Raw genomic sequence first — 25528 nt, forward strand, 5'->3', positions numbered from 1 at the left:
TGGCTAATTAATATTTCTAGAGTCGTAGGACAAAAAAGGGGGATTAGGGGGGTTACAGATTGTGGTAAAAAGCCATAAATTCAATGTATTTTTTAAGGCTATCTACACTAGGACTTTTGTCACGGGTATGAAAAAAACACCCCTCTGACTGACATAAGTTTCACCAACAAAAGTGCAGATGCGGACAGCACTATGTCGTCCGGAGACGCTCTCCCGCCGACATAGCTACCGCTGCTCATTGGGCTCTCTTGCCAGCATAGAGTGGCCACACGGGAGACCTTTCGGCGGTGCAACTGCAGTGGTACAGCTTTGCCACTGTAAGGTCTCTAGTGGAGACATAGTCAAAGTCAGTGATTTTTAGTGTCCAGCAAAGTTATGAATTTCAGCTCCTAGAATTGTCTTTTGAAGGTATTGTGTTGGGTTCCTTTGAGGATAAGGACTGAGAGATAAGATATGGAGTAATTGCTTTGTTATTGGTAGGATCTGGTGGTGCTTTGGGTTGGTGTGTCCTGGTCTGTGCAAGCTCCCCAGAGAGCAGGGCACACCAACTCAAAGTGGCACCAGACCCTGCCATAACAGATGCAAAACCTGCAGACATATCTCCACTGCTACGATAATAAATACTCATTACTTGCTTTTCAAGATCTGTGGGTCCTGAGCATACCTATCACTACATGTGGTATACCTCATCCGGTGTATTTAGATGTCCCATAACAACTATGTGAGTGAAATGAGACAATCACCCTCCTCTTAATTTAACTTGCACAGAAAAGTGATAAGACAAAAACACCACATCATGTGTGGGTGAACACTTTTCACAAAGCTATCACGGTACATCTGACCTCTGTCCTCATCCTCAAAGGAAACCTGCACAATATCTTCAGAAGGCAGACTAGGGAGCTTAAATTCATATCTTTGCTACACACTAAAAATCATGAATTTAATGAAGACACTGGGTTTATGGTTTAATACAGGGGTGGCCAACCTGAGCCTGAGAAGGAGCCAGAATTTACCAGTGTACATTGCCAAAGAGCCACAGTAATATGTCAGCAGACCCACATCCGCTCCCCGCCTGCTCCCAGCACCTCTCACCTACCAGCAGTCCTGCCAATCAGCGCCTCCCCTTCCCTCCCCATCCGCTGTTTCATGGTGTGCAGGAGGCTGTGGGGTGCGGGGAGGGTGAGGAGCGAGGGCATGACAGGCTCAGGGGAGAGGGCAGGAAGGGGTGGAGTGGGGGCAGAGTCTGTGGCAGAGCCAGGGGTTGAGCAGTGAGCACCCCCCGGCACATTGGAAAGTTGGTGCCTGTAGCTCCAGCCCCAGAGTCAGTGCTTAGACAAGGAGCCGCATATTAACTTCTGAAGAGCTGCATGTGGTTCTGGAGCCACAGGTTGTTGTATTAAACCAGGGGTAGCCAATCTGTAACTCACTAAGCCCCCTTTTTTGTCTTACAAATACAGAGGTGTTAACTGGTCACTTCACCTTGAATGGTCTCTTACAATGTGTTAACTACTTATGCTAAACAATCTGTTCCACGTTATATTTAGTTATGACACTGTAAGTACCTTTCCCAGACCTGAAGAAGAAGCTCTGTGTAAGCGGGAAAGCTTTTGTCTTTCACCAACAGGAGTTGGTCCAATAAAAGATATTTCCTCACCCATCTTGTTTCTCATCCTTGTCAGGGTAGATTTCAGCTATGGTCTTGGGGGGATTTTATGTTAATTTTCTTTTATTAGAGCTGAGACTTCTTACTTTAGCCAACCCTCAGCCTGTGAAATGCACTTGATTACACTGTTTAGTGATGCTTTATTTGATTCAGGTTATTACTCTTAAATACTGCAAAATTTTGTGAGCGTGTAGCTGAGAATAGTGGACTTGTCAGTGGCAGAGGCATAGTTAAATGCCTGCCAGTATCCTTGAGATGAACCCAGGCTGGGAGTGGCTGTTTACCAAGAGGTACCACTGTGCCAGCTCAGAGCAAAGGACCAGCCCAGCAGGCCCCTTCTGGGGGGACCAGGAGGACGCCTATCATGTGGTCCAGACACTTCATGGTTAAAACTAGGGGTGGAGTGGGGTGTCCTGAATAACCCTGCTGGGGCTGGCTGGAAAGATTGGGGCGGGTCTTCAGCATTGCTGCTGTTTGTGAGAAAAGACAGCTGCCAAATACACTCTCCTATTGTTGCAAAAAAGAAAAAAAAAAAGTATCCTTGCTTTTAAGGTGAATCTTCCAGTAGTTTTTATAAACTGGCTGCTCTAAACTACTTAGACTGAACTATGATATACAAGCTCCACTAGATGAATATTGCTGCATAGTACCTTTATTGTAATGTGTCCTTTGCAGGAAATATGCTTCTTTCATAAATATAATTTATAACTTTTGTGAAAGACTTCTGTTGTATGTGAATAAACACAACGCAAAGCTGTCGGATTTTAAAGGAAAATTGTCAAAACAAAAAACTTATTTCCATCTGAAAATTATATTTACTGTCATTCTTAGTAGCCCATAAGGTTACTATAAGTGAGAGATTAAAAATATTTTAATGTATTTTTTTAGTCTTTGTTTGACAGTCACTTTTGCAGTTTGTTAATGGTGTACATCTTTTCCAGGCTCTGTAAGAAGGTATTTAACAGCTATATCAAAACTAATACTGAAGAGGCAGTAGACAGGAGTGTGTCCAGAGAAAGTGGGTGGAGGAGGAATATGCCCTGAGTATGTTTGGTGTCTTTCTGCTTGCCCAAAAAGAGTCTTTGAAATATCAACAGGGAGCAGAAACAAAATGTATGTCAACTTATTTTTTAAAGTAGTTAAAACAATTCAGGATGAATTATTTAAAGGGTGCTCGATCAATTTAACAAAACCAGGTTGAGAGACCCTTTCATTTAAAATCTATTTTTATCACACACATGACAGTATACCAGTTAAATCTTGCTTGTAAGTAACCTCTAAAAATTTCCTCCATTTATTTTTCTATTAAAATTTAATACATTTTAACTTCACTCAAATATACTTGTTTGGTTTTTATACTGAACTATGTAGAAGCTTTTAATCCAGACTGTGCCAGTTTGAAGTGCACATACTCTTTGGGGAATGGGAAAAAGCTGCTTTTTCTGAAACGTAGGTATTGCGAAAAGCCTTTACAAATAACTGTAGCAATGTTTTGAAAAAATGCAAATTTATAACCAAGGAAAAATGTTCTGGATTGCCAGCCCTTTTTAAAAGGCTGCCTACTTCAAACTGTGTGTTTGCCAGATTGGCACAACTCAAACTGAAGAAGATAATTTAGGCAGAGCCTCTAGGAATTTTACTTTCCTACAGAGTCCTAAGTAGGTTGTGTATATTTAATTAAGTCTAAATAGAAAAATAATAGGAAATGTACAGATTTATAGTTGTCATGGTATGTTGATATATAGAAGGATGCATGGCATGCAATCCTTACAGCAGTGAGGGTTGCACTGGCAATTTGACAGAAGTCTGAGGATGGCACCTAATTTACATATATATTTACATAGGATTTTTGTTAAATATAAATGCATGCAATTGTTTGTTTATAGACCAGTGCTTTACATAATACAATAATCTTTAACAGAAGACAAAATATATTTGTTGCTAAAGGGGAAGATGCATCAAAGAGGGAAGACTGGAACTCTCTATCTGAAACTATTGGATTGACTTTATTCCTAAAGTGGCCACATCCTTTGTAGAATGCAGATTTAAATCTGTTAGGTTACTCTCATGGCTGATTTGCTCAGATTAATAATAGGAAAAGTCTGCCCACATAGGTACTTCCAACAAGGCCTGCACAGGTAGTAGCCCTCTCATGCAAGTGGATATTTGTTACTCTTTGGACCCTTTACAGACTGGATCATTTCAAATCAGTTAATTTTATCTCAACTTTGATAATCTAATTTCCTCAAATTCAGCTGAAAATGTGAAAAACTTTTAACCTTTTATTTATCCCTTTTGGAAACTTCTGCTGTGTTGATCAGATAAATCTGGAGCTTCTTGATCTACTCAGTAGTAGGGGCAGCTGTCATACTTATATTTATTTGAGTGTTTTCTGGGAAACTGAAAAGTTTGAGCTTTTGCTGAAGCTTAGAGATCTGTGAGCAAAGGACTCTTACTCCCTTGATAGCTGTGAGTAGTTAGATGCAGAATGGTCCTTTTTCCAGTTTGGTGCTGCCAAAAGCTTTGGATTTGTTTTGATTATTTAGCACACACAGGCGGGGCTACTGTCACAGTTTAGGATTAGCTGCACCTTTGAGCCCTCTAAATCTGAGTGCAACTTCCTCGGTTGTTAGGCCTGTTGCCTTCACCTGTCCTGGGGTGGAATCTTGTGATTCTCCTACTCTATGGACTAGTTCCTGGGCTACTGTAGTAGCCTATGTACTGACCAGGATTCCACAGCAGTTTAAACTGGATTTGAATGCTTCAAGTCTTCCCTGGAGGAGTTGTGACTGGTGTGTGTGTGTGTGTGTGTACAGTCACCAAAATGTTATTTTCAAAACTAATTTTTGTTTAATCTCAACAGTAAGAACAAAACATAACAGAAGCGAAAGGGGTTTTATCACAGGAAATAGTCTATAGGCATATCTGTTTTATGTAAAGTAGGTAGGCCTACTTATCCAGATAATCCTTATTCTGGGAAATAGGATTCAGTCTGCTTGCCCACAGGCCCTCTCTCTCTCCCCCTGTACTTCAGAGGTAAACCTTTTTATCAGTCCCTAAATTCTTTGTTTCACTGTATGTCTTGAGCCTGTTCAAACCAGTTTATGTAGCCCACCAGAGGGGTTGTGGGTTGTCTTCAAAGCAGTTGGTTCTTGGCATTGTCCTTTAAGTGTCAGGAAATGGTGATCACAGAAGTGTTTTTCTGCTTTCCTGCTTATGTGCTAGAATTAATCCCTGGTAATACTATAGTGACAACACAATAATAGGCAGATGGAATATCTAACATTAACACAGGTGGCTCACACGTCCTTCACATCTACTTTCTTTTTCTAGAGCAATTTAAGGGAGCACAGAATGAGGACCATGATTTGAATAGCTCGGAGATGGAAAAATGCTCATTAACACTAAGTCAGGGGTTCCCAAACATTTTGCCAGCATGACCCATTTAATTAATTATTTTCTCCCAGGACCCCAGACAGCATGGAGGATGTCACTTTGAAGAGCAAAATGGCATCCTCTGTACAACATGACCTCACTCATACCATACCAGCGAGATCATGCTGCACGGAAGACAGCATTTTGTAGAGTAAAATGGTGTCCTCTGCCCTTCATGACCTCATATGCACTATATGTGTAAGGTCACACCACACAGAGGATGCTGTTTTGATCTACAAAACGGCATTCTCTGCACTACATGACTACTACTACTACTATGTATTTTGCATGGAAGTTCATGCTGTGCGGAGGATGATGTTTTGTAGAGCAAAATGGTGTCCTCCATGCATCATGATCTTGTACATGCAAGGTTACGCTGTCCAGAGAAAAATGGCATCCTCTGCACAATAGGGATTGCCCCGACCCCGTCTGCTGCTATTGTGACCCTGTTTGGGGTTGCAACCCACAGTTTGGGAACCCCTGCAACTGTGGTGTTCAGTCATAATGGATAAGTCTGTTGGCTGAATATTTCTCCTAAACTGGTCAGTATTAAGGTAGTTAAAAGCATTGAAATTTCAAATTGTCCTTATTACACTTCAGTGTTAAGACCTATTGGTTAATAGTGATAGGTCATACTATAGTTTTAAGGTGGTGTTTCATGCTAACAGTTTAGTTTTAAAAGGCTTCACAACTGTAAGGATTAGAAACTTTATTTAAAATGAAGGATTACATGCTGCAGAAACTGAGAAATGATCAGAGCTCATGAGGAATAACTTTCTTGCATGCATGGGTGCTATGGGTGGTGCACATCATAACTATGATCTGTGCAGTCCTCAAAAGAAAATGTTTTGAAGCTAATTTTTGTTAACAGGTTTTATTTCTCCCGCCAAATTTGGAAACTTTTCCAAAGAGATATTAAAAATCTCTTCCAGCAGATAAGCAAACACCGTAATGCAAAGTGTTTAATTGGCAAAATCCTGTAGCGAAAAAGGCCTCTGATATTTCTGTTTTGCTCCAAGCATAGCATCCTTGTTTAACTGGGAGCTTTGTCCCATTTGATCAGTTTGTTTATTACCATCTGCTATCTCACTGGAGGCCCAGGATGGAGGAGAGTTTAAGAGCTCTTCTCCTCCATCAGTACTAAGGAATGACTGATGCTCTTCTGGATGTTGGTGGAGGAGTACATAGGTTGCTACAATTCAGGCATCTAAAATCTTAATTGGGGTCAGGGAGAGGTTGAACTAATATATGGACTGTTTGAACTGACTTTGCAAAATCCCGGGCTACTACCACATGAAAGGGAACTTTCATCTTTTGTGTCCAGTCTATAGCACCAAGAGACAGACCAGAGTACTGGGGAAGTTTGACTTGAGAGTTGACTTTTAGCTCTTGAAGCGAAGGAAAAGTGTGGTGTGTTTGGCCGCCTTACACCAAACTCAGAGTACTCAGAGTTTTTATGGCTAGTGTAGGAAGAGTTGAATTATGCTGAACTTGCTATAAATTGTAGCTAATCTATGGCACAGCTAGTGATCTCAGGTACTATGTGAACTGTAATCTTGATGCACTTGGTGAGTGAGATAAGGAATTAGTAAAATCATTTTCGGATCTGAGGCCCCTCAGCTAGTTCTTGTCTATACTTGAATTTAAGGTGTAATGTTAGCTAATTATGTTTTTTAAAAGTCTAGTGGAGACCAAACACATGGCCTTGTCTACACTTGATTCTGTAAAACATTTTAATTTGCATGTTACCTAATATATGCTAATAGCACACCTTAAATTATAGTCCAGACAAGACCATAAAAAGCCATTCTATCCTTAACTCAGAATTTGATTGATTTCTTTGTCTTTATCTACTGTATTTTGTTTTAGTTTGTATATTTTTTCTTTTTTATGTTCACCTCTTTTTATACACTTTTTTCTTAAATTGTATCTCCATTATATTTGCCCCTGTATTTTCCATTCATTCTCTTTTGATCTACTCAAGTGTAGTCATACATAAGCATTAGTGTGATTTCCTTCTTTCCTTCAATGTAAAGAGAAGACAGAGTTTAAACAAAGGAGATGTTGAAAAACAGCAGAAGCAAACAAAAGTTGCTTCCCATCCTTTTTCTGCTGGGGGAAGAGGGAGTGCAAAAGGGGCAGTTTGTGTGGGCCCACATTTCAGAGTGCCCCAAAACCAAGTGACGATGCGATTCAGCATGCAGGGTCGTAGTGCCACTTGGGTTTGGCCTGACCTGGCCTTCCCTGTGTCACAGAGGAGGGGCAGCCAGATGAAACCTGAGTGATGCTGCAGCCCTGTGCACCAGGACACAATGCCACTCACTGAAATTTGGCTTGGCGTGCCTCTGTCAAAATGGTCTTGTACAGCCCTGTGTGCATGTGGGAATTTTGTTTTTAAGGCTGTCTTTTGTTTTTGGTCTGTCCAAATCAGAGGATGCTTCCATGAAGAATTTCTAGTTGAAATCATTTTCATTTTGTTTATGCAACAGGTAGGGCCCTACCAAATTCACAATCCATTTTGGTTAATTTCAGATTCATAGGATTTTAAAAATTGTAAATTTCATGATTTCAGCTATTTAAATATGAAAGTTCAGTGTTGTAATTGTAGGGGTACTTACTTACCCAAAAAGGAGTTGTGGTGGTGTGGGGGGTCGCAAGGTTATTGTAGGGGGGGTTGCAGTACTCCTACCCTTACTTCTGCGCTGCTGCTGCTGCTGGTGCTACTCCTGGGCAGCTGGAGAGTTGCAGTTGCTGGCCAGGAGTCCAGCTCTGAAGGCAGAGCCACCATCAGTAATAGTCAGAAGTAAAGATGGCCTGGTATGGTATTGTCACCCTTACTTCTGTGCTACTGCCTGAAGAGCTGGGCCCTCAGTCAGCAGCTGCCGCTCTCTTACAGTGCAGAAGTAAGGGGTGACAATACTGAAACCCCCTAAAATAACTGTGCGACCCCCCCCAACAATTCCATTTTGGTCAGGACTCGCAATTTGAGAAATGCTGTTCTCCCCTGTGAAATCGGTATAATAGAGGCTGAAAGCACACAAAAGTACAGATTTCACAGGGGGAGACGAGATTTCGCAGTCTGTGAGGCAGTTTTCATGGCTGTGAATTTGGTAGGGCTCTAGCAGTAGGTTGCAACTATATTTAAAACATAGAACAGCAGAATCTCTCTTAATTTACACTTCAGTAATCAGCACACCCCAATATTTGAATTATAAAAAAACAGTTGTTTCACATACTTCTCACGAAAGCTTTAATTAGGAGAAGCTATGGTGAAGTCCACTATAATTAAGCCTTCATTATTTTAGAAAATACATTGTAGCATGTGTACTAATATAGTTAATATTTATAATTACAATTACAAACACACTTGTCAAATGAAATATATTTTGATGGATTATTTTTGTTCTTTTTGATTATTCACTTAGTTGATAATTTGGAAAATTAAATAAATTGCTATAGGTCTCTCTAATTACTGTGCATTTGGTGAGATTCTCTAATGACATTTTTAGAAATCTGACAATCTGCTATAAATCTAACTTGTTCCTTGGCCTTTGAAATGAGTTTAGGATCCTGAATTAAACTCAATTTAAACAAGGTTCCAGCTAGACTAGTTTCTAACCAGGTGGTTATAAGGCTGTGCTGTTTTAGACTCATATTTAAATAAAAAATGTGTTGAATAGCATTACTAAACTTGGTTAAAGGCCTCTGAACCTCAAGTAGGCTTGGAGACATATTATGAGACTTCTGAAAATCTATTTCCACCTATTTGTATGTAAATATGCATTACATAAAATTATTAAGTTTAACTTTAAATAGGAAGCTCCTCTGGACATAAACTAGGCTGTCTTACTTGTTTATACAGTATCTAGCATAATTAGACATTGATCCTGATTGGAATTTCTAAGTGCTACCACAATACTGCTACTAATAACTGTACTTATAAGCAAACATATGAGAGTAATTCAGTGATTTGAAGGAATGAACACGGGGTTGGGGAGTTAGGAAAACTTTGAGTTCTAATCACGTTACCATTGGCTGTTTGACCATTAGACAAGTTGTTTAAGTTCTCTGCCTCAGTATTCCCCATCTTTAAAATTGGAATAATACCGAATTAGGATAACGTAGAGGTGGTGTGTAGATTTAGTTAATTTAATGTTTGTACAGCACTTAGAAAAGGTAAAGTGCTATGCAAATCCTAAACAGTGTATGTAGCAATCTGCTTTAAAAAATTGTGATTAAGCTGTGTAAAGGAGTCCTCAAGTAAACTTGACTACAAGATTGAGAAAATCAATTTGTCCTTGTAGCACATCATATAAAATGCCTCCTGTGAATAACACAAAAATAATTTGGGTACTTAGTATGATATGTGAATACTTTTTTTTTTCTTGAATAGACATGCTATATTTGTGATGAACAAGGCAGAGAAAGCAAAGCAGCAACCGGTGCGTGCATGACATGTAACAAACATGGATGTCGACAAGCTTTTCATGTAACATGGTAAGTGTATATTATTATGTAATCTGCCAGAAATCTTTTAAAACAAAACAAAACTGGAGAGCACAGTACCAAAATGAACAAACAGTTTATTCCTGGTATTTTTGAGGCACCTAATACTGTGGCATCTTAGTGAGAGGCCAGGCTTAATGCAGGATTTTTTTCTCATTGGAATGAGTGCCATTTTTTATGGATAAATATGGCAAATTTTATAGGGCAACATTACATGCCATAAACACATTTTAGTGGCCAGTGTCAACCAGTGTTTTCTAAGATGCTAGAAATAATGCAGTGCATCGATCTTTTTCGAACGATGGTCCTTATGTGTATTCCACTGTGGGTGTGCACATGCGCTCAACGAGAAGATCCTTGTTATCAGTGTCCATTAGTTTGTACCTGTATCCCTCTTTGCTATTCATTCTCTGAACTGAGGGCATGAGGGGTGGTGGAGACTGACCACTTCTTCAGTTCCTTTCTGCTGCCTGGGGTCTGAGATGGAACCTCTTCAGTGTCTACAGAAGTTGCTAGCTTCTTCTGCTTTGAACTGTAAATATTTGTAAATAGTTTTTAGATAATGTTTTTGTAGTTAATTAGTGTAATTATTAATAGCTAGAAAAGTTTTGATTCCCCCTCCTCTGCTCTGAGTACCAGCTTCTCTCATGGTGAGAGGGGCCCCTTTCATCCTCTTCCACTTACAAAGAGACTGATCACAGATGATTCCTTAATAGGGTGGCGAGCCCATCTGGATGAACATGTAACACATAATACATGGACTCCCCAAGAATCCCAATTGCACATAAATCTTCTGGAGTTACTATTCATTCAAACTCTGCAGGTCCAAATCATGCCGGAGAACCTCGCAACAGTGTTCTACATCGACGAACAGGATCTTCCCCTCAGCAGGCACTTCTCCAGGGACCACGAATGGGAACTACATGATTTGGTGGTTCTGAACATTTTGACAGTGGGGATCCCCCTCTTGTAATCTCTTTGCATTTTAGGAGAACAAACAGTGCCCAATCTACTGTTCTGGATGGCTCAAGGTCAGGGCTCCAAAGGAGATGAGTTTCTAGTTCTATGGTTAGGACAAATAACATGCCTTCCCACCCATTCCATTCTGACCTTGGGTCCTGAGAAAGATCAAGCAAGGAGGAGTGTTGGTGATCCTGATTGCTTTCAGGTGGCCCAGACATTTGTTTCCCAATATTCCCCAGATGTCAGCATGTCCATGCATCTGTATCCAACTGTTCCTGGCCCTATTACCCTAGTACAAATGCAAGATCAAGCATCCCAATCTGGCATCCCTCCACCTAACAGCCTGTCATATGAACAAGTGAGGAACCTAGAAAGACATGCTTAGAAGTGGTTCAGTCCATCCTGTACAACAGTAGGAAGGAGTCCACAAGAAAGTGCAACATGTTCTGTCATCTGCCACCACTGAGAACAGCCTAGCTCCATCCTCTTTGGAACCCCCCTTCAGGTAGTTGAAGACTGCTATCAAATCCCCACATACTCGTCTCTTCTTCAGACTAAATAACCCCAGTTCCCTCAGCCTCTCTTGTAAGTCATGTGCCTCAGCCCCTTAATCATTTTCATTGCCTTCCGCTGGACTCTCTCCAGTTTGTCCCCATCCCTTCTGTAGCGTGGGGACCAAAACTGGTTGCAATACTCCAGGTGTGGCCTCACCAGTGCCGAATAGAGGGGAATGATCACGTCCCTCAATCTGCTGGCAATGCTCCTACTAATACAGCCCAATATGCCGTTGGCCTTCTTGGCAGCGAGGGCACACTGCTGGCTCATATCCAGCTTCTCATCCACTATAATCCCCATGTCCTTTTCTGCAGAACTGCTGCTTAGCCAGTTGGTCCCCAGCCTGTAGTGCATGGGATTCTTCCATTCAAAGTGCAGGACTCTGCACTTGTTGAAACTCAGCAGATTTCTTTTGGCCCAATCCTCCAATTTGTCTAGGTCACTCTGGACCCTATTCCTACCCTCCATTGTATCTGCCTCTCCCCCCAGTTTAGTGTCATCTGTGAACTTTGCTGAGGGTGCAATTAATCCCATCATCCAGATCATTGATAAAGATGTTGAACAAAACTGGCCCCAGGACCGACCCCTGGGGCACTCTGCTTCATACTGACTGCCAACTAGACATGGAGCCGTTGATCACTACCCATTGAGCCTGACAATCCAGCCAGTTTTCTATCCCCCTTATAGTCCATTCATCCAATCCATACTTCTTTAACTTGCTGGCAAGAATACTGTGGGAGACTGTATCAAAAGCTTTGCAAAAGTCAAGATATATCACATCCACCGCTTTCCCCATAACCACAGAGCCAGTTATCGCATCATAGAAGGCAATCAGCTTGGTCAGGCATGACTTGCCCTTGGTGAATCCATGTTGACTGTTCCTGATCACCTTCCTCTCCTCAAAGTGCTTCAAAATGGATTCCATGAGGACCTGCTCCATGATTTTGCCGGGGACTGAAGTGAGACTGACCGGTCTGTAGTTTCCCGGGTTCTCTTTTTTCCCTTTTTAAAATATGGGCACTATATTTGCCTTTTTCCAATCATCCAGGACCTCCCCCGATCGCCAAGAATTTTCAAAGATAATGGCCAGTGGATCTGGACCCATGGACTTGTGCACATTCAGCTTTTCGAAATAGTCCTTAACCTGTTCATCACTGAGGGCTGCTCACCTCCTCCCCATACTGTGTTTCCCAGTGCAGCAGTCTGGGAGCGGTCCTTGTCTGTGAAGACAGAGGCAAAAAAAAACATTGAGTACTTCAACTTTTTCCACATCACTTGTCACTATGCTGCCTCCTCCATTCGGTAAGGGTGCCACACTTTCCCTGACCTTCTTGTTGCTAACATACCTGTAGAAACCCTTCTTGTTACCAGTGTTGTCCGAAAGACTATTCAAATGGATTTCAGGTTGCATCCTGCTCTGTTACAAGCTGACAGAGACCTCTTACCCCCTCAAGGGGTCAGAGCCCTCTTGACTAGAGCACAGGCTGCATCACTAGCCTCACTCCAAGAGGTTGTTCTGGAAATCTGTAAAGCGGCACAATGTGTGATTCTGTTCAGACTTTCATGAGACATCATGCCCTGAGCATTATGCAGGCATCTACTGCTGACTCATCCTTTGGCAGAGGTGGTACAGCAGGGGTCCTTGCACCCTCCTTCTCAATGAATATGGCTTGTGAATCACTGCCAGTGCAGTACACATATAAGGCCCATCACTTGAAGAAGAAAGGTAGGTTATTTACCTTCCTGTAACTGTGATTCTTCAAGGTGTGTGATCCTTATCTGTATTCCATTACTCACTCTCCTTTCCCTCTGCAGTAGAGCCTTATACTAGGTTATTCATAGTAGAAGGGCACTGGAGAAAGAGTTGGTACGCACCACGCTTTATGCCCTTGGTTTGGAGCGTGAGGAGAGAAGAGTGGCTACAGGCATGAACCAACAGTCAGGGCTAGCAAATTTCTTCTGGTCTCAAGTGCATGGAGAATGTGTGCACCCCCACTGGAATAAAGATAGGGACCATAGATCTCGAAGAGCCAGTTACTGGAAGGTGAGTAATCTTTCTTTTCCACTTCCAGTTTAGCTTGTTGAAGCTTTACTTTGAGCTGTCTCAACTATCAAAGGATAACCACTATATACAGTTTATTCAAAACCACAACAAATTATGAAAAATGTTTTGGAGTTTATATTGTGTCTATAAATATTAATTCAGGCTGCATCTATTCTGCTGTTGCATATTGTCTAGATGCAAATTCTCTGGTTTTATCCTCTTGCTTTAAGCAGCATAGCATTATGTTTCAGCAGTCGTCATTTGCTTGTGTGTGGCAGTCCACAGTGCAATTGCAATATATTGCCAAATCTGTGGAATGTTATTTAACTAGCCTAAAATGAATTACACTTTTTTTCAGTCCAGTCAAGCTCATTTTTCATATGTATCTTAGTTTTCATAGTGAACAGTCAATTTCAAGTTTTCGTTGAGCATGAAAATAATACTTAAGGCTTGCTCCTGAAAACATTTATATATGAATAACTTCAACCATGCATATAGTCCCATTAAGTCAATGGGATTACTTAGATGCCTTCAGTTTCTCATGTGAATTAGTGTTTTCAGGACAAGGGCCTTAGTTATATTTTGTACTTCCAGCTCCTTTAGCTTTCATTGTTCCTCTTCTCTCCCACCCCAAAAGCCCAATTTTTAAAATGAATGCCATGAAACAACATATTCTATGTAAAAAAATGTGTTCATCGCCTTTCCTAATCCCGGTGCTTTTTGGTATTCCGTGATTAGATGTGTAAACAGATGTTTGAAGTAGCATGATACTTAATCAAAGGGGCTGGAATTATGTTCTTGGTTAACTCCAGGTTCTGCTGGTTTTGGGGGACACACAACTTTTGTAAAATGGAGGGAATGTGAAATAATATGGGGAAAATAAAGAGATATAAAGCTACTGTTGTGATTTCTGGGCCAATAAAAAGGAGGTTTGAAAAGAAAAAAATGGGGTTTGTATAGCTTTGTTCCTTGAGTGCTTGCACATGTCCATTCCACTTCAGGTGTTTGCGCACCAGTGCACTGGAGCCGGAGAAGTTCTTTAGCTTAGGTAAATTAGTTTGTTTGTACCCTTTAAAAAGTTTCCTTTATACTCATTTTTGTTCGTTTTGTTTTTCTCAAGCTTTGGCTTGGTATGGGGCATGCTGAAATCCCTGGCTTTCAAATGCTGTTCTGGTTGTAAGTCCATGCTAGTCAGCAGGCCCACTCCAGCTGTTCAAAGCGCTTAGGGGAGTGTCACGTTAGGCATAAGTGCCCTATTTGCAGAGTGTTTAAGACCCAAATGAAGAATCTGAGGGAGGTCCAACTTCAACACATCTTAATGGAGCACTGTGTCCTCACTTGGTACTTACCCATTTAGTACATGAGGTTTTGGATTTAACTCCTTTCCAGAGTGTGATGCTTGACTCAGCGGCTTCCCTGTATTGAAGGGAGCAAGAGGGAAGACACCACTCTCTGTCCCTGGTACCATGTAAGCACCAGGAGAATTCTAGCACCTGTATTTCCTTTGGCCGGAAGTAGTCTTCCTCTTTGTGGGCTAAGTCTACTTGGGACTCTCATGGAAGGAAGTTGGGTACTGATGGTAGAGCAGTCACAGTGAGGTGGTACCATTGAAATGGATATCATTGCCAAGACCTTCAACAGCATTGACTTCCTCCTTAGTGTGTGGCAGAGAAGTTTGTGACAATCGGAGACCTTCTGTCTGTCAGTACTTGACTTACCGCTGATGCAGGATGAGAGTGCAACTCCTACTATTCCAGGCATGCAGGTGCCAACTCCAGGATCTACCTTGATGCCTGTATATACAGGCACTCTCAATATCGAACTTGTCATCAGCACTGTCTGGTTCTGGTGCATTGGAATTTTGGACTAAAGGCATGGTACCTTCCATAGGAAAGCCCTGTATTCTACAACTGGTACTGTCCACATTTCTTCAGTCCCGTCACTGGCTTCTCTGCCTGGTACTGCACCTCCTTGGCATTCTGATGCCAATTCATCATCTGACTTTGAAGTGGTTTCTACAGGTTGGATTTCTATTTCAGGTCATGAGGTTGACCTTGTTCTTCAGTACGTAGATCAAGATCTGAATACCATGATCCTTACAGTAGCTGGTCAAGAGACAGATTGCTATGGGGCTGGGCTCCAGTACCTTATCAAATGCAGCAGTGGCTCTTTTGAAATCTCTGAGGACTTCCTACTGGTTTCAGGGATTCTTCTCCATGTCACCATGCTACGAGATCCTGACAGATATACAATTCCCAGTACTGATATCGGTACCCAGCAATCTGTGGAAGTTATTCAACTTGCTTCAGATCCTCTGATGCGGGAGGTCTCATTACCACCAGAGCAGATGGACACACTGATTCCTCTGCTCAATACTTCCTTCTGTTCTCTGGATGAGGCTATAGTGCCAGAGTTGTAATCTCCAGTTGCAGATGACTACAAAACCTATCAGGGTCTGTTGAAGAGGGTGGCCATTGCCCTGGGAGTGCAGGTTGAACTGGTCCAGGATTACCCTCACAAGCTCGTGGACATTTTGTATTCCACAAGTCCTTGTAGAGCAGCTTCGCCTATTGTTGTGTCTATATTAGAGCCTTGGAAAATCCTTTAGCAGAATTCTGCTTTTCTGACTCTTCCTACATCATGTGGTGGCGGTAATTGAAAAGGCCAGAAAAGGGCACTTTCAATCAACTCCCAAAGTTAAAGATGCAAAGAAATTAGACTTATTTGGGGGATAGGTTTATTCATGCTAAGGTTTACAGTTCAGGATTGTGACCCATTAGACTTTGTTGCCATATTATGATTATTCAGTGTGGGACTCTGCAAATGTACTGACAAGCTGCCAGATATGATGATGGAGTTCAAGTTCTTTGAAATGAATCTGGTTGCTTGTATATCTTTGTAGGCTGCACTAGATGAGGCCGATTGGGCTGCTTGTGACATGGCAACAATGGTGATCATGTGTCATGCTTTCTGGCTTCAGTCATCAGGTTTACCTTCTGAAGTTTGGCGGATGATTGAGGACTTGTCCTTCAAGAGCTCCAGCTTTTTCTCTGAGAAAGACAGATGAAGCTCTGCATTCTCTTAAGGATTCAAGGGCGACCTTGAAATCCTTCAGCATTTACACTCCAGTCCCAAGAAGAAAGCAGTTCTATCCTCAGACCCAACAGAGGTACTCTTTCTACCTGACTAGACAGTCAGATCAATCCAGGAGATGATAAAGGTCTCGGAAAAAGAGAATATCTCCTTCACCTCCATCTTCTGCTACCTCCAACCATCAGACTTCTTCCAACCTGTCTACTTGATTCCATGACAGCAAATCACTCCATTTGATCTCACCTCCCTTTGGCAGCCACTTGTCCCACTTCCTAAGGTCTTGATCCCACATTAAAACCCACTTGTCTGTTGTAAGCATGATGGAACTGAGATATACCCTGCAATTCACTTCTGTTCCCCCATCCCTTTTCAGGGACCACTCTCACGAAACTGTAACTAGTCCAAGAGGTGCAGTCTCTATTGCAGTTGGGCCAGTAGAATAAGTGCCTCTTCAGCATCAGGGAAGGGGGTACTCTTCAGGCTATTTTCTCATTCGAAAATCCAAGGGAAGCTTAAGACCTACTTTAAACCTGCAAAATCTCAACAATTACATAAAGAAGATAAAGTTTTGTAATCCTAGCTTCTATTATCCCTTTCCTATCTCACAACAATTTGTTCTCTGCCCTTGACGTAAAGGATGCATGTTTCCATATGACCTTACACCAGAGTCAGGAAGTTTCTAAGATTTGTTGTAGAAGCAGTTCATTATCAGTTCACAGTCTGCCTCTTTGGGCTGTCCTCAGGACCCCGAGTATTCACAACATGTGTGGCAGTGGTGGCAACACACATCAGGAAGGCCAGGATTTCACGTGTACCGGTATCTGGATGATTAGTTAGGCCAGGGTCAGTCCAGACAGCAAGTGGAGGGCAGTATTGAGAAGATGCCTTCCCTCTTAAATGTGTTGGGCCTGACAATCAACCATGAAAAGTCAGTTGTCCTCGTGGTAGAAAGAATTGAATTTATAGGGGTGGCTCTCAATTTGACATCAGCAAAGGCATACTTATCTCAGGCCAGGTTTCAAGCAATTTTTGTCCTGTGCTCATAATTCAAGGTGTATTTCGGTATAACTGTAAGCAATTGCCTGAAACTTTTGCGCCATGTGGTAGCTTGCACATACATGACTCACTATGCCATGCTTGACTTCTGGGTCATGCAAAGGTGGTTGAAGTCTGTCTACCATCCCTCTTGCAATCCACTGGATATGCTGACACATACCTGCAGCTATCTTGTCTTCCTGGGACTGGTGGATGGTCTTTGACAATGTATGAATTGGAGTTCCCTTTGTTCCAACATTTCCCTCCATGACCTGAGTCACAGATGTGTCAGATAGGTATCCCTTTGCCAAGAAGCATTGAATCTCTGGTCCTCCTGCATCCAGAACAGCATTTATCTCAAGGTTTCTCACTTCCCCGGATCTGAGAACTGTTTAGCTGACCATTTCATCAGATCATTCAGCAGAGATCATGAATGGTTTCTCAGGCATGATTCACAAAGTGCATTTTCCAGATATGGAGAATGCCAGAAGTGAACCTGTTTGCCACAAAACTGAAGAGGAAGTGTCACCATTTCTGTTCAAGAGGAGATCTTAGTTCATGGTCCATGATGGATGCTTTTCTATTATCATGGCAGGGGAAGCTTCTCTATGCTTTTCCTCCCATACCTTTGGTACCCAGAGTACTGGGCAAACTCAGACAAGTTCATGCTGTTCTGATTTTTGATAGTGACAGCCTGGCCTCATCAGTCCTGGTTCTCTGACTGTGTGAAACTCTCTACTTGAGGTGCCATAACTCTTCCACTTAATTTTGCAGGACAGCGACAAGGCTCTACATCCCAGCCCTCTCAGCCTACACCTGACTGCTTGGGTTCTCAGTAGCTATCTGCTTGAGAAGCTGTCTGTTTTGCTGTGTTATAGAATGTTCTTTTAAATAACAGGAAGTTCTGCACCAGATTCACTTACTTCCTCGAATAGGATAGGTTTTCATTGTTTCCCCAGCAGAAGGATGTAAGCCCTTATTTTCAATTTATTTTGGATTGGGTACGCCATCTGAAAGGAACAGGTCTTTCAGTCAGTTCCATGAGAGTGCATTTAGTTGCCATTTCTGCATTCCAGCCTCATGTAGACAGGTGGAGAAGGGCAACCTCCCATTTGACTATTTGGTGCTGAAAGGGTTTGGATAGACTTCCCTCCTCTTAGAGATCCAGTATCATTTTAGGATTTAAATTTGGTTCTTTCGTTGTTCATGTGGGGTCCCTTTGAAACTATAACTACATATGCCATCTTTGCTCTCTTGATTAAGATAGCATTCTTAGTAGCTATTGCTTCAGCCAGGAGAGCTGTGAAGCTTCAGGCTTTTACGGATGACCCTCCTTATGCTGTCTTTGACAGAGACAAAGTGGGTTTGCATCCATACTCCAAATTTCTTACCCACGTGGCCTCCAATTTTTACATAAATCAGACTATATTCTTGCCAACCTTCTTTCTGAAACCCCACCCTCACAAAGATGAGGAGAAAGTTCATTCTTTGGCTGTCCTCAAAATGTTGGCATTTTATCTAGACAGGACTAAGGAGTTGCAATCATGCCCATAACTATTTGTGTCTGTTGCCGATAGAATGAAGAAGCCTTTTATCTCTGAGGATATTTTACTGAATTTCCTCCTCCATTCAGTTGTGCTATTTTATTGCTAAAGTTCTACTACCCCAAAGAGTTTTAGCAGACTCTACAAGAGCTCAAGCTGCTTCAGCATCTTTCCTGAGTCATGTTCCCACTATTGACATTTTTAGGGATGCCACCAGGTCTTCTGTTCATATGTTCATCGCCCTTTATGCCATCTTCCATGCCTCTGGAGACGATGCTAAATTTGGGAGAGTAGTGCTATAGTCTTTGTTTCGATAGACTCTGATACTTGTCCCCATTTGGGACTGTTTGTGAGTAACGAAAGTGGAATGGACACGCAGTCGCTTGAAGAAGAAAAAACAGTTGCATACCTGCTTACTGTTCTTCAGGATGTGTTGCACATGTCTGTTGCATGCTCAACTGCCTCCTCTCTACATCGGAGTTTCGTCAAATTTTGTCTTTCGGTGTGAAGGAACTGAAGGGGATGAGGATGGTTCTGCTCCTTTTACACTCTTGGCTGGCAGCATGAGAGTGCGGAGGGTGCATACGCCTCCCTGTGGTACCGTTATGTGGAAAAATAATTCTCCTGGCACTGTTGCACAGACACTTGAAGTGGAATGGACACATGCAACACATCTCAAACAACAATAGTTCCAGAACAGATATGTAACTGTTTTTTATCAAAAACTTGAACCAACCTGGAAGTATATTTGTGTCAAACTTAAATTAGTCAAACCTGATTAAAAGAGATACTGCCTTGAGTACTTTGGGGCGCACATTTGCTGAGGTTGTGTATGTTTAAAAAAAAAAATCAAACTCGACTAAGTACCTAATATTAATAGAAAAGCTTTTGATTTTTTTTTTAATGTGATGAAAAGTGTGAAGTATTCATTTGGATTTAAACATTTCCTTGCAGCATTTGCAACCAAAACATTGCATTATTGTGCTAATGAAAAAGAAACAGAAAATGAAACTAACTCTGTTTTCAGTGTCCAAATTGGCTGCTGTACAGAAAATAAATCAACAGTGCAAATGGTGAAAAGCAAATTTGGTTTTTGTAACTTTGAGTAGTGTCCCTGAGGGTGCTCCACTATAGGGGTGCTCGCGTTCCTGCACTGTTGATCAGAGGACTTCAGTAGCAGTGTCTGTTAGGCCCATATATGTGCTCTCTCTCCTTGTGCCCCACCATGAGGCTAGCCAGTGCGTCGGGGCTAACCCCCCTCAGTGCCTTCTCAACCGCCTCTGGCTAGAGTCAGAGCTCTTTGCAGTCCCTTAAGATCATTACTTTTGCTTTATATTTCTATAGCTAAGTTAGTCTCCTAGTACTTACTTGTAAGTTGTAGTTTCCTTCATTTTTTTCAGTGAAAATAAAAAAGATTTTCTTTCCTGCTTTTTCTCATTGGGGACTTTTCCCCCAACCAAGTATGCCTGGTTCACCAGGCTTCAAGAAGTGCCTCTCCTTCAAAGAGACTATCCCAGTTGCAGATTATCCCAATGCATACGCTGCCTCGGGGAAGGCCACATTCACAAAAATGTGATCTCTGCCAGAAACTCAGGCCCAGGTCTCTTAAGGACAGCAAGCTGAGACACAAGATTATCTTAATGGAGACGGCTCTCTGGACCCGCGCCAAGAGTCACCTGGCAGACATGAGTCTTTCCCACAGCCCATAACATCCAAAGGCTGTGGGTTGAAGAAACCAGCTGATGTCCCCTCTCATAAGTCATCGAAAAAGAGAGTGGGTAGTCTCCACAACGAGCTGCAAGCTGGCTGTAAACTATCTCCAGTGCAGTTGGTACCATCAGCACTGAGTCAATCCCAGCCTGGTATGCAAGGTTCATGAAGATCTATAGCGGCAAGTGCTGTTCATGTGCCTACAGACCCGATGGGCACAGGCACTGAGTCAACGGCACTGAGGGACAAGGATAGGAGTAAGCACTCCTGTAAGAAGACATTGCCAATATTTGATACTCCATTGGCACTGTCATGGATGCCCTATCAGCACCAGAGCAGTTGGTGTGGGCAATATCTCCATCCTCCTTGGTATTGCCAGTGGCACCAAGTTGATTGGTACTGCCGGAATTCTGGCACTCAAGGGATCTCTGCGTATCTGGTGTAGCAGAGTCTCCTTCGTACAGGGACCTCTGCCTCGAGTATCTGTATGGCACAGGTGTCTTCCCTGCTGCCCTGCCATGCTCCCCCACTCTCAAGTGTGTACTTGGACAGCAAAGCAGAGGAGGCAGTATTGCAGTGCTCCTCCCAGGCTCTCTGTGGTGCCCAATACCAACAGGGCTCTTGAGTATAGCCTCAGATGGCCCCACCGCTGTCACCTTGGTACGGTCAACCATGGGCACCGCCACTGCCCCAGTGACCGTACTGAGACCCTTGGGCTGCATATTGTTCCCATGCCTCTCTGGTTTCTAGCCCTACTGGAAAACCGTTGAGATGCACCCCTTTGGCTGCGGCATCCGAAGCTTTGGAACCTCCAAAAGAAATCGTGGAGGAACAGAAGGGCAGCGTGGAGGAAGAGGTGACCCCAAGGGCCATATCCTCCTCTTCCTGCCCAGATGAGGCCGTTATGCCTCCCCCACCATCTCTGGCTGATGACTTTTGCCTAGCGAAGAGAGTGGCAGACACTCTTAAGATACTGCTAGAAGTCAAGAACACCCACCACAAACTCCTTGACATACTCCATTCATCCTTGTCCTCAAAAATTGCCCTCCCTATTAATGAGGCTCTCCTGGATCCTGCAAATCAAATGACAGACTCCAGCATTGGTAGCACCTATCTGCAAACGGGCGAATAAAAAAATGTTATGTCCCAGCAAGGGAGACAGAATTCCTCTTCTTCCACCTTCCACACAACTCCATCGTAGTGGATTCTGTTAATTCTCATAGCCATCAACACCAGATGAGGTCCACTCCCTCCGATGGGGACTAGAAGCATTTGGATCTTTTTGGGAGGAAAGTGTACTCCTTGGCCATGCTACGTTTTCCAATAGCCAATTTACCAAGCCCTAACGGCAAAATACAACTATGTAAGCTGTTGGAAACTGAACTATTTTATTGAACAGCTGCCTGAGTCGCACCACAACCAATTTAAAGCCATTGTTCAAGAGGGATAGCGAATGGCCAAGATAGCACTATAATCTGCCCTCGATGCAGCTGACGAAATGGCCAGGTCCATCTCCACTGCGGTGATTATGCAACGTGCATTGTGGCTACCTCTGTCAGGCTTCCCAAAAGAAGTGCAGTCAGCAATTGAAGACCTTCCCTTCGAAGGCATTAAGTTCTTTGCGGAGAAGATGGATGCCTTTCTTCATGCACTAAAGGATTCTAGGACCACTCTCTGCTCACTGGGTATCTACAGAAGAGGAAATTTAGTCCACAGCTACACCATAAGCCATGCACCTCCCGATACCTGACTCAGTGCTACTACGAGCCAAACTAAGTTCCTGAGGTGTAAACCGTCTGACCCACAATTTTCCATGTCCCAGCCACACACTTCCAAGCAACAATTTTGACATGTTGGTTGAGGCATTGATAGACCACTCCCCCCAACTGCTACAGCTGACAACCACTATCTACCAATTTGGGTTCTGTCTGGCAACATTCTGCAGCACCTGGGAATGCGTAAGATTAGACCGATGGGTCTTGGAGATTGTTTGCAATGGCTACTCCTTACCTCCTTACTCTCTCCTCTACTTACTTCCCCGTCCCTCTTCAGGGACTGTTCTCAATGAACATAAGAGCATATGAATGGCCATATTTGGTCAGACCAAAGGTCTATCTAACCCAGTATCCTGTCTTCTGACAGTGGCCAGTGCCAGGTGCTTTAGAAGGAATGAACAGAACAGGTAATCATCAAGTGATCCATCCCCTGTTGCCCATTCCCAGCTTCCGGCAACAGAGGTAGGGACACCATCCCTGCCCATCCTGGTTAATAGCCATTGATGGACCTGTCCTCCATGAGCTATCTAGTTCTTTTTTTGAACCCTGTTAGTGTCTTGGCCTTCATAATATCGTCTGGCAAATAGTTCCAGAGGTGGACTGTACATTGTGTGAAGAAATACTTCCTTTTGTTTGTTTTAAATCTGCTACCTATTAATTTCGTTTGGTGACACTTGTGTTATGAAAAGGAGTAAATAACACTACCTTATTTACTTTCTCCACACCACTTTTGATTTTATAGACCTCTGTCATATCTCTCTCTCCACCCCCTTAGTCGTCTCTTTTGCAAGCTGAAAAGTCTCTTATTAATCTCTCCTCATATGGAAACTGTTCAATACTCCTAATAATTTTTGTTGCCCTTTTCTGAACCTTTTCCAATTCCAATATATCTTTTTTGAGATGAGGCAACCATATCTGCACGCAGTGTTCAAGATGTGGGCATACCATGGATTTATATAGAGGCAATATATTTTCTATCTTCTTATCTGTCCCTTTCCTAATGATTTCCAACATTGTTAGCTTTATTGACTGCCGCTGCATATTGAGTGGATGTTTTCAGAGAACTATCCACAATGATTCCAAGATTTCTTTCTTGAGTGGTAACAGCTAATTTAGACCCCATCATTATATATTTATAGTTGGGATTATGTTTTTCAAGGTGCATTACTTTGCATTTATCAATATAGAATGTCATCTGCTATTTTGTTGCTCAGTCACCCATTCCCAGCTTCTGGCAATAGGGGCTAGGAACAGCAACCCTGCCAATCCTGGCTAATAGCCAATGATGGACCTATCTAGTTCTTTTTTGAATCCTGTTAGTGTCTTGGCCTTCACAACATTCTCTGGCAAAGAGTTCCACAGGTTGACTGTGCATTAAGTAAAGAAATATTTAACTTTCCTCAGTCACCCAATTTTGTGAGATCCCTTTGTAACTCTTTGCAGTCTGCTTTGGACTTAACTATCTTGAGTAGTTTTATATCATCTGAAATTTTGCCACCTCACTGTTTACCCCTTTTTCCAGATCATTTATGAGTATGTTGAACAGCAGTGGTCCCAATACAGATCCTAGGAGGACATCACTATTTACCTCTCTTGAATAATTTATTCCTACCCTTTGTTTCCTATCTTTTAACCAGTTACTGATCCAGGGGAAGACCTTCCATTTTATCTCATGACAATTTACTTTGCTTAAGAGCCTTTAGTGAGGGACCTTGTTAAAGGCTTTCTGAAAATCTAAGTACACTATACCCACTAGTTTACCCTTGTCTACATGCTTCTTGACCTCCTCAAAGAATTCTAGTGAATTGGTGAGGCACGATTTCCCTTTTCAAAAACCATGTTGACTCTTTCCAAACAAATTATGTTCATCTATGTATCTGATAATTCTGTTCTTTACTATAGTTTCAACCAATTTGCCTGGTGCTGAAGTCAGGCTTACTAGCCTGTGATTGCCAGGATTGCCTCTTGAGACTTTTCAAAAAATTGGCATCACATTAGCTAACTTCCAGGTATCTGATACAGAAGCTGCTTTAAATGATTTACATACCACAATTAGTAGTTTTGCAATTTTACAATTGAGTTCCTCAGAATTCATGGTGACTTATTACTGTTGAGTTTTATCAATTTGTTCCAAAACCTCCTTTAATGACACCTCTATTTGGGACAATTCCTCAGATTCGTCTCCTAACAAGAATGGCTCAGGTTTGGGACTATCCCTCACATCCTCAGCTGTGAAGACCGATGCAAAGAATTCATTTAGTTTCTCCACAATGGCCTTATCCCCCTTGAGTGCTTCTTTAACATTTTGATTATCCAGTGACCCCACTTGTTATTTAGCAGTCTTCCTGCTTCTGATGTACTTAAATTTTTTTTTGCCATTACTTTTTGAGCCTTTGGCTAGCTGTTCGTCAAGTTCTTTTTTGGCCTTCCTAATGATTCTGAGGTAGAGAAGGAACTGAGGGGGGAGTTAGCCCACATGCACTGGCTAGCCTCGTGGCAGGGCATGAGGAGAGACAGCGGATGTGTGGGCCTAGTGGACACTGCTGCTGAAGTTCTCCGATCTGCAGTACAGGGACGCAAGCACACCTACAGTGGAGCACCCATAGGGGGACACATCTTAAAGAACCATCATTACTGCACAAGGTGAGTAACTTCTTATTCTACTGAATTATTGCTTTTGAACATTCAATAAAACAAGCTATTAATGCAGGCAAGGAAACTTTTGAGGGTTTTTTAAAAAAATTCATCTGATACTGACCATTTTAAATCAATAAAACATGGCTTCATTTGTTATGGTACTTTCAGTTTCATTTTAAAATTCTTTAATCTTTATATCTTCTATTAATGCATTTCCTCTAGTAGATCAGAAGAGTAGCTGTTGACATGTTCAGGACTTGAACAATTTCTACTGTTGTCTAAAACATTGGTGTGTTGAAAACTATTCTTTTGCTTAGATAAATGAAGTTTTTTGGGCCAAGAGTTTGAAGGTAGATCTATACTTATGGCAGTGTGTAAAGTACAGACACTGCTCGCCCAGCTAGCATGGGAAAAATGGCAGTGTACATGGGGAGGCACTGCTTAGGCAAGTAGAATGCCCCATATGCCCTAGGGTTCAGGCATACATCTTACATGGCTCTCTACACACCCAAACAGTACCTCCCACATCTACACTGCTATATGTAGCAATGTTGTGTCCCTCTGCTTC

At 42.3% G+C, this 25528-nt stretch overlaps 1 protein-coding gene across 8 annotated transcripts in view; it reads left to right on the forward strand.

The window, feature by feature from the left end:
- MLLT10 (MLLT10 histone lysine methyltransferase DOT1L cofactor) overlaps window positions 1-25528 on the forward strand; it is a 234905-nt gene that overhangs the window by 72242 nt on the left and 137135 nt on the right. For all 8 annotated transcript variants that reach the window (XM_048837931.2, XM_075125910.1, XM_048837934.2 and 5 more), the window contains one exon: window positions 9492-9595. In XM_048837931.2, coding sequence (XP_048693888.1) covers window positions 9492-9595 — 104 coding nt within the window. The remainder of the gene's footprint in view (window positions 1-9491; window positions 9596-25528) is intronic.

Source organism: Caretta caretta, chromosome 2 (assembly GCF_965140235.1).
Source record: "Caretta caretta isolate rCarCar2 chromosome 2, rCarCar1.hap1, whole genome shotgun sequence".
NCBI classification, from domain to species: domain Eukaryota; kingdom Metazoa; phylum Chordata; order Testudines; family Cheloniidae; genus Caretta; species Caretta caretta.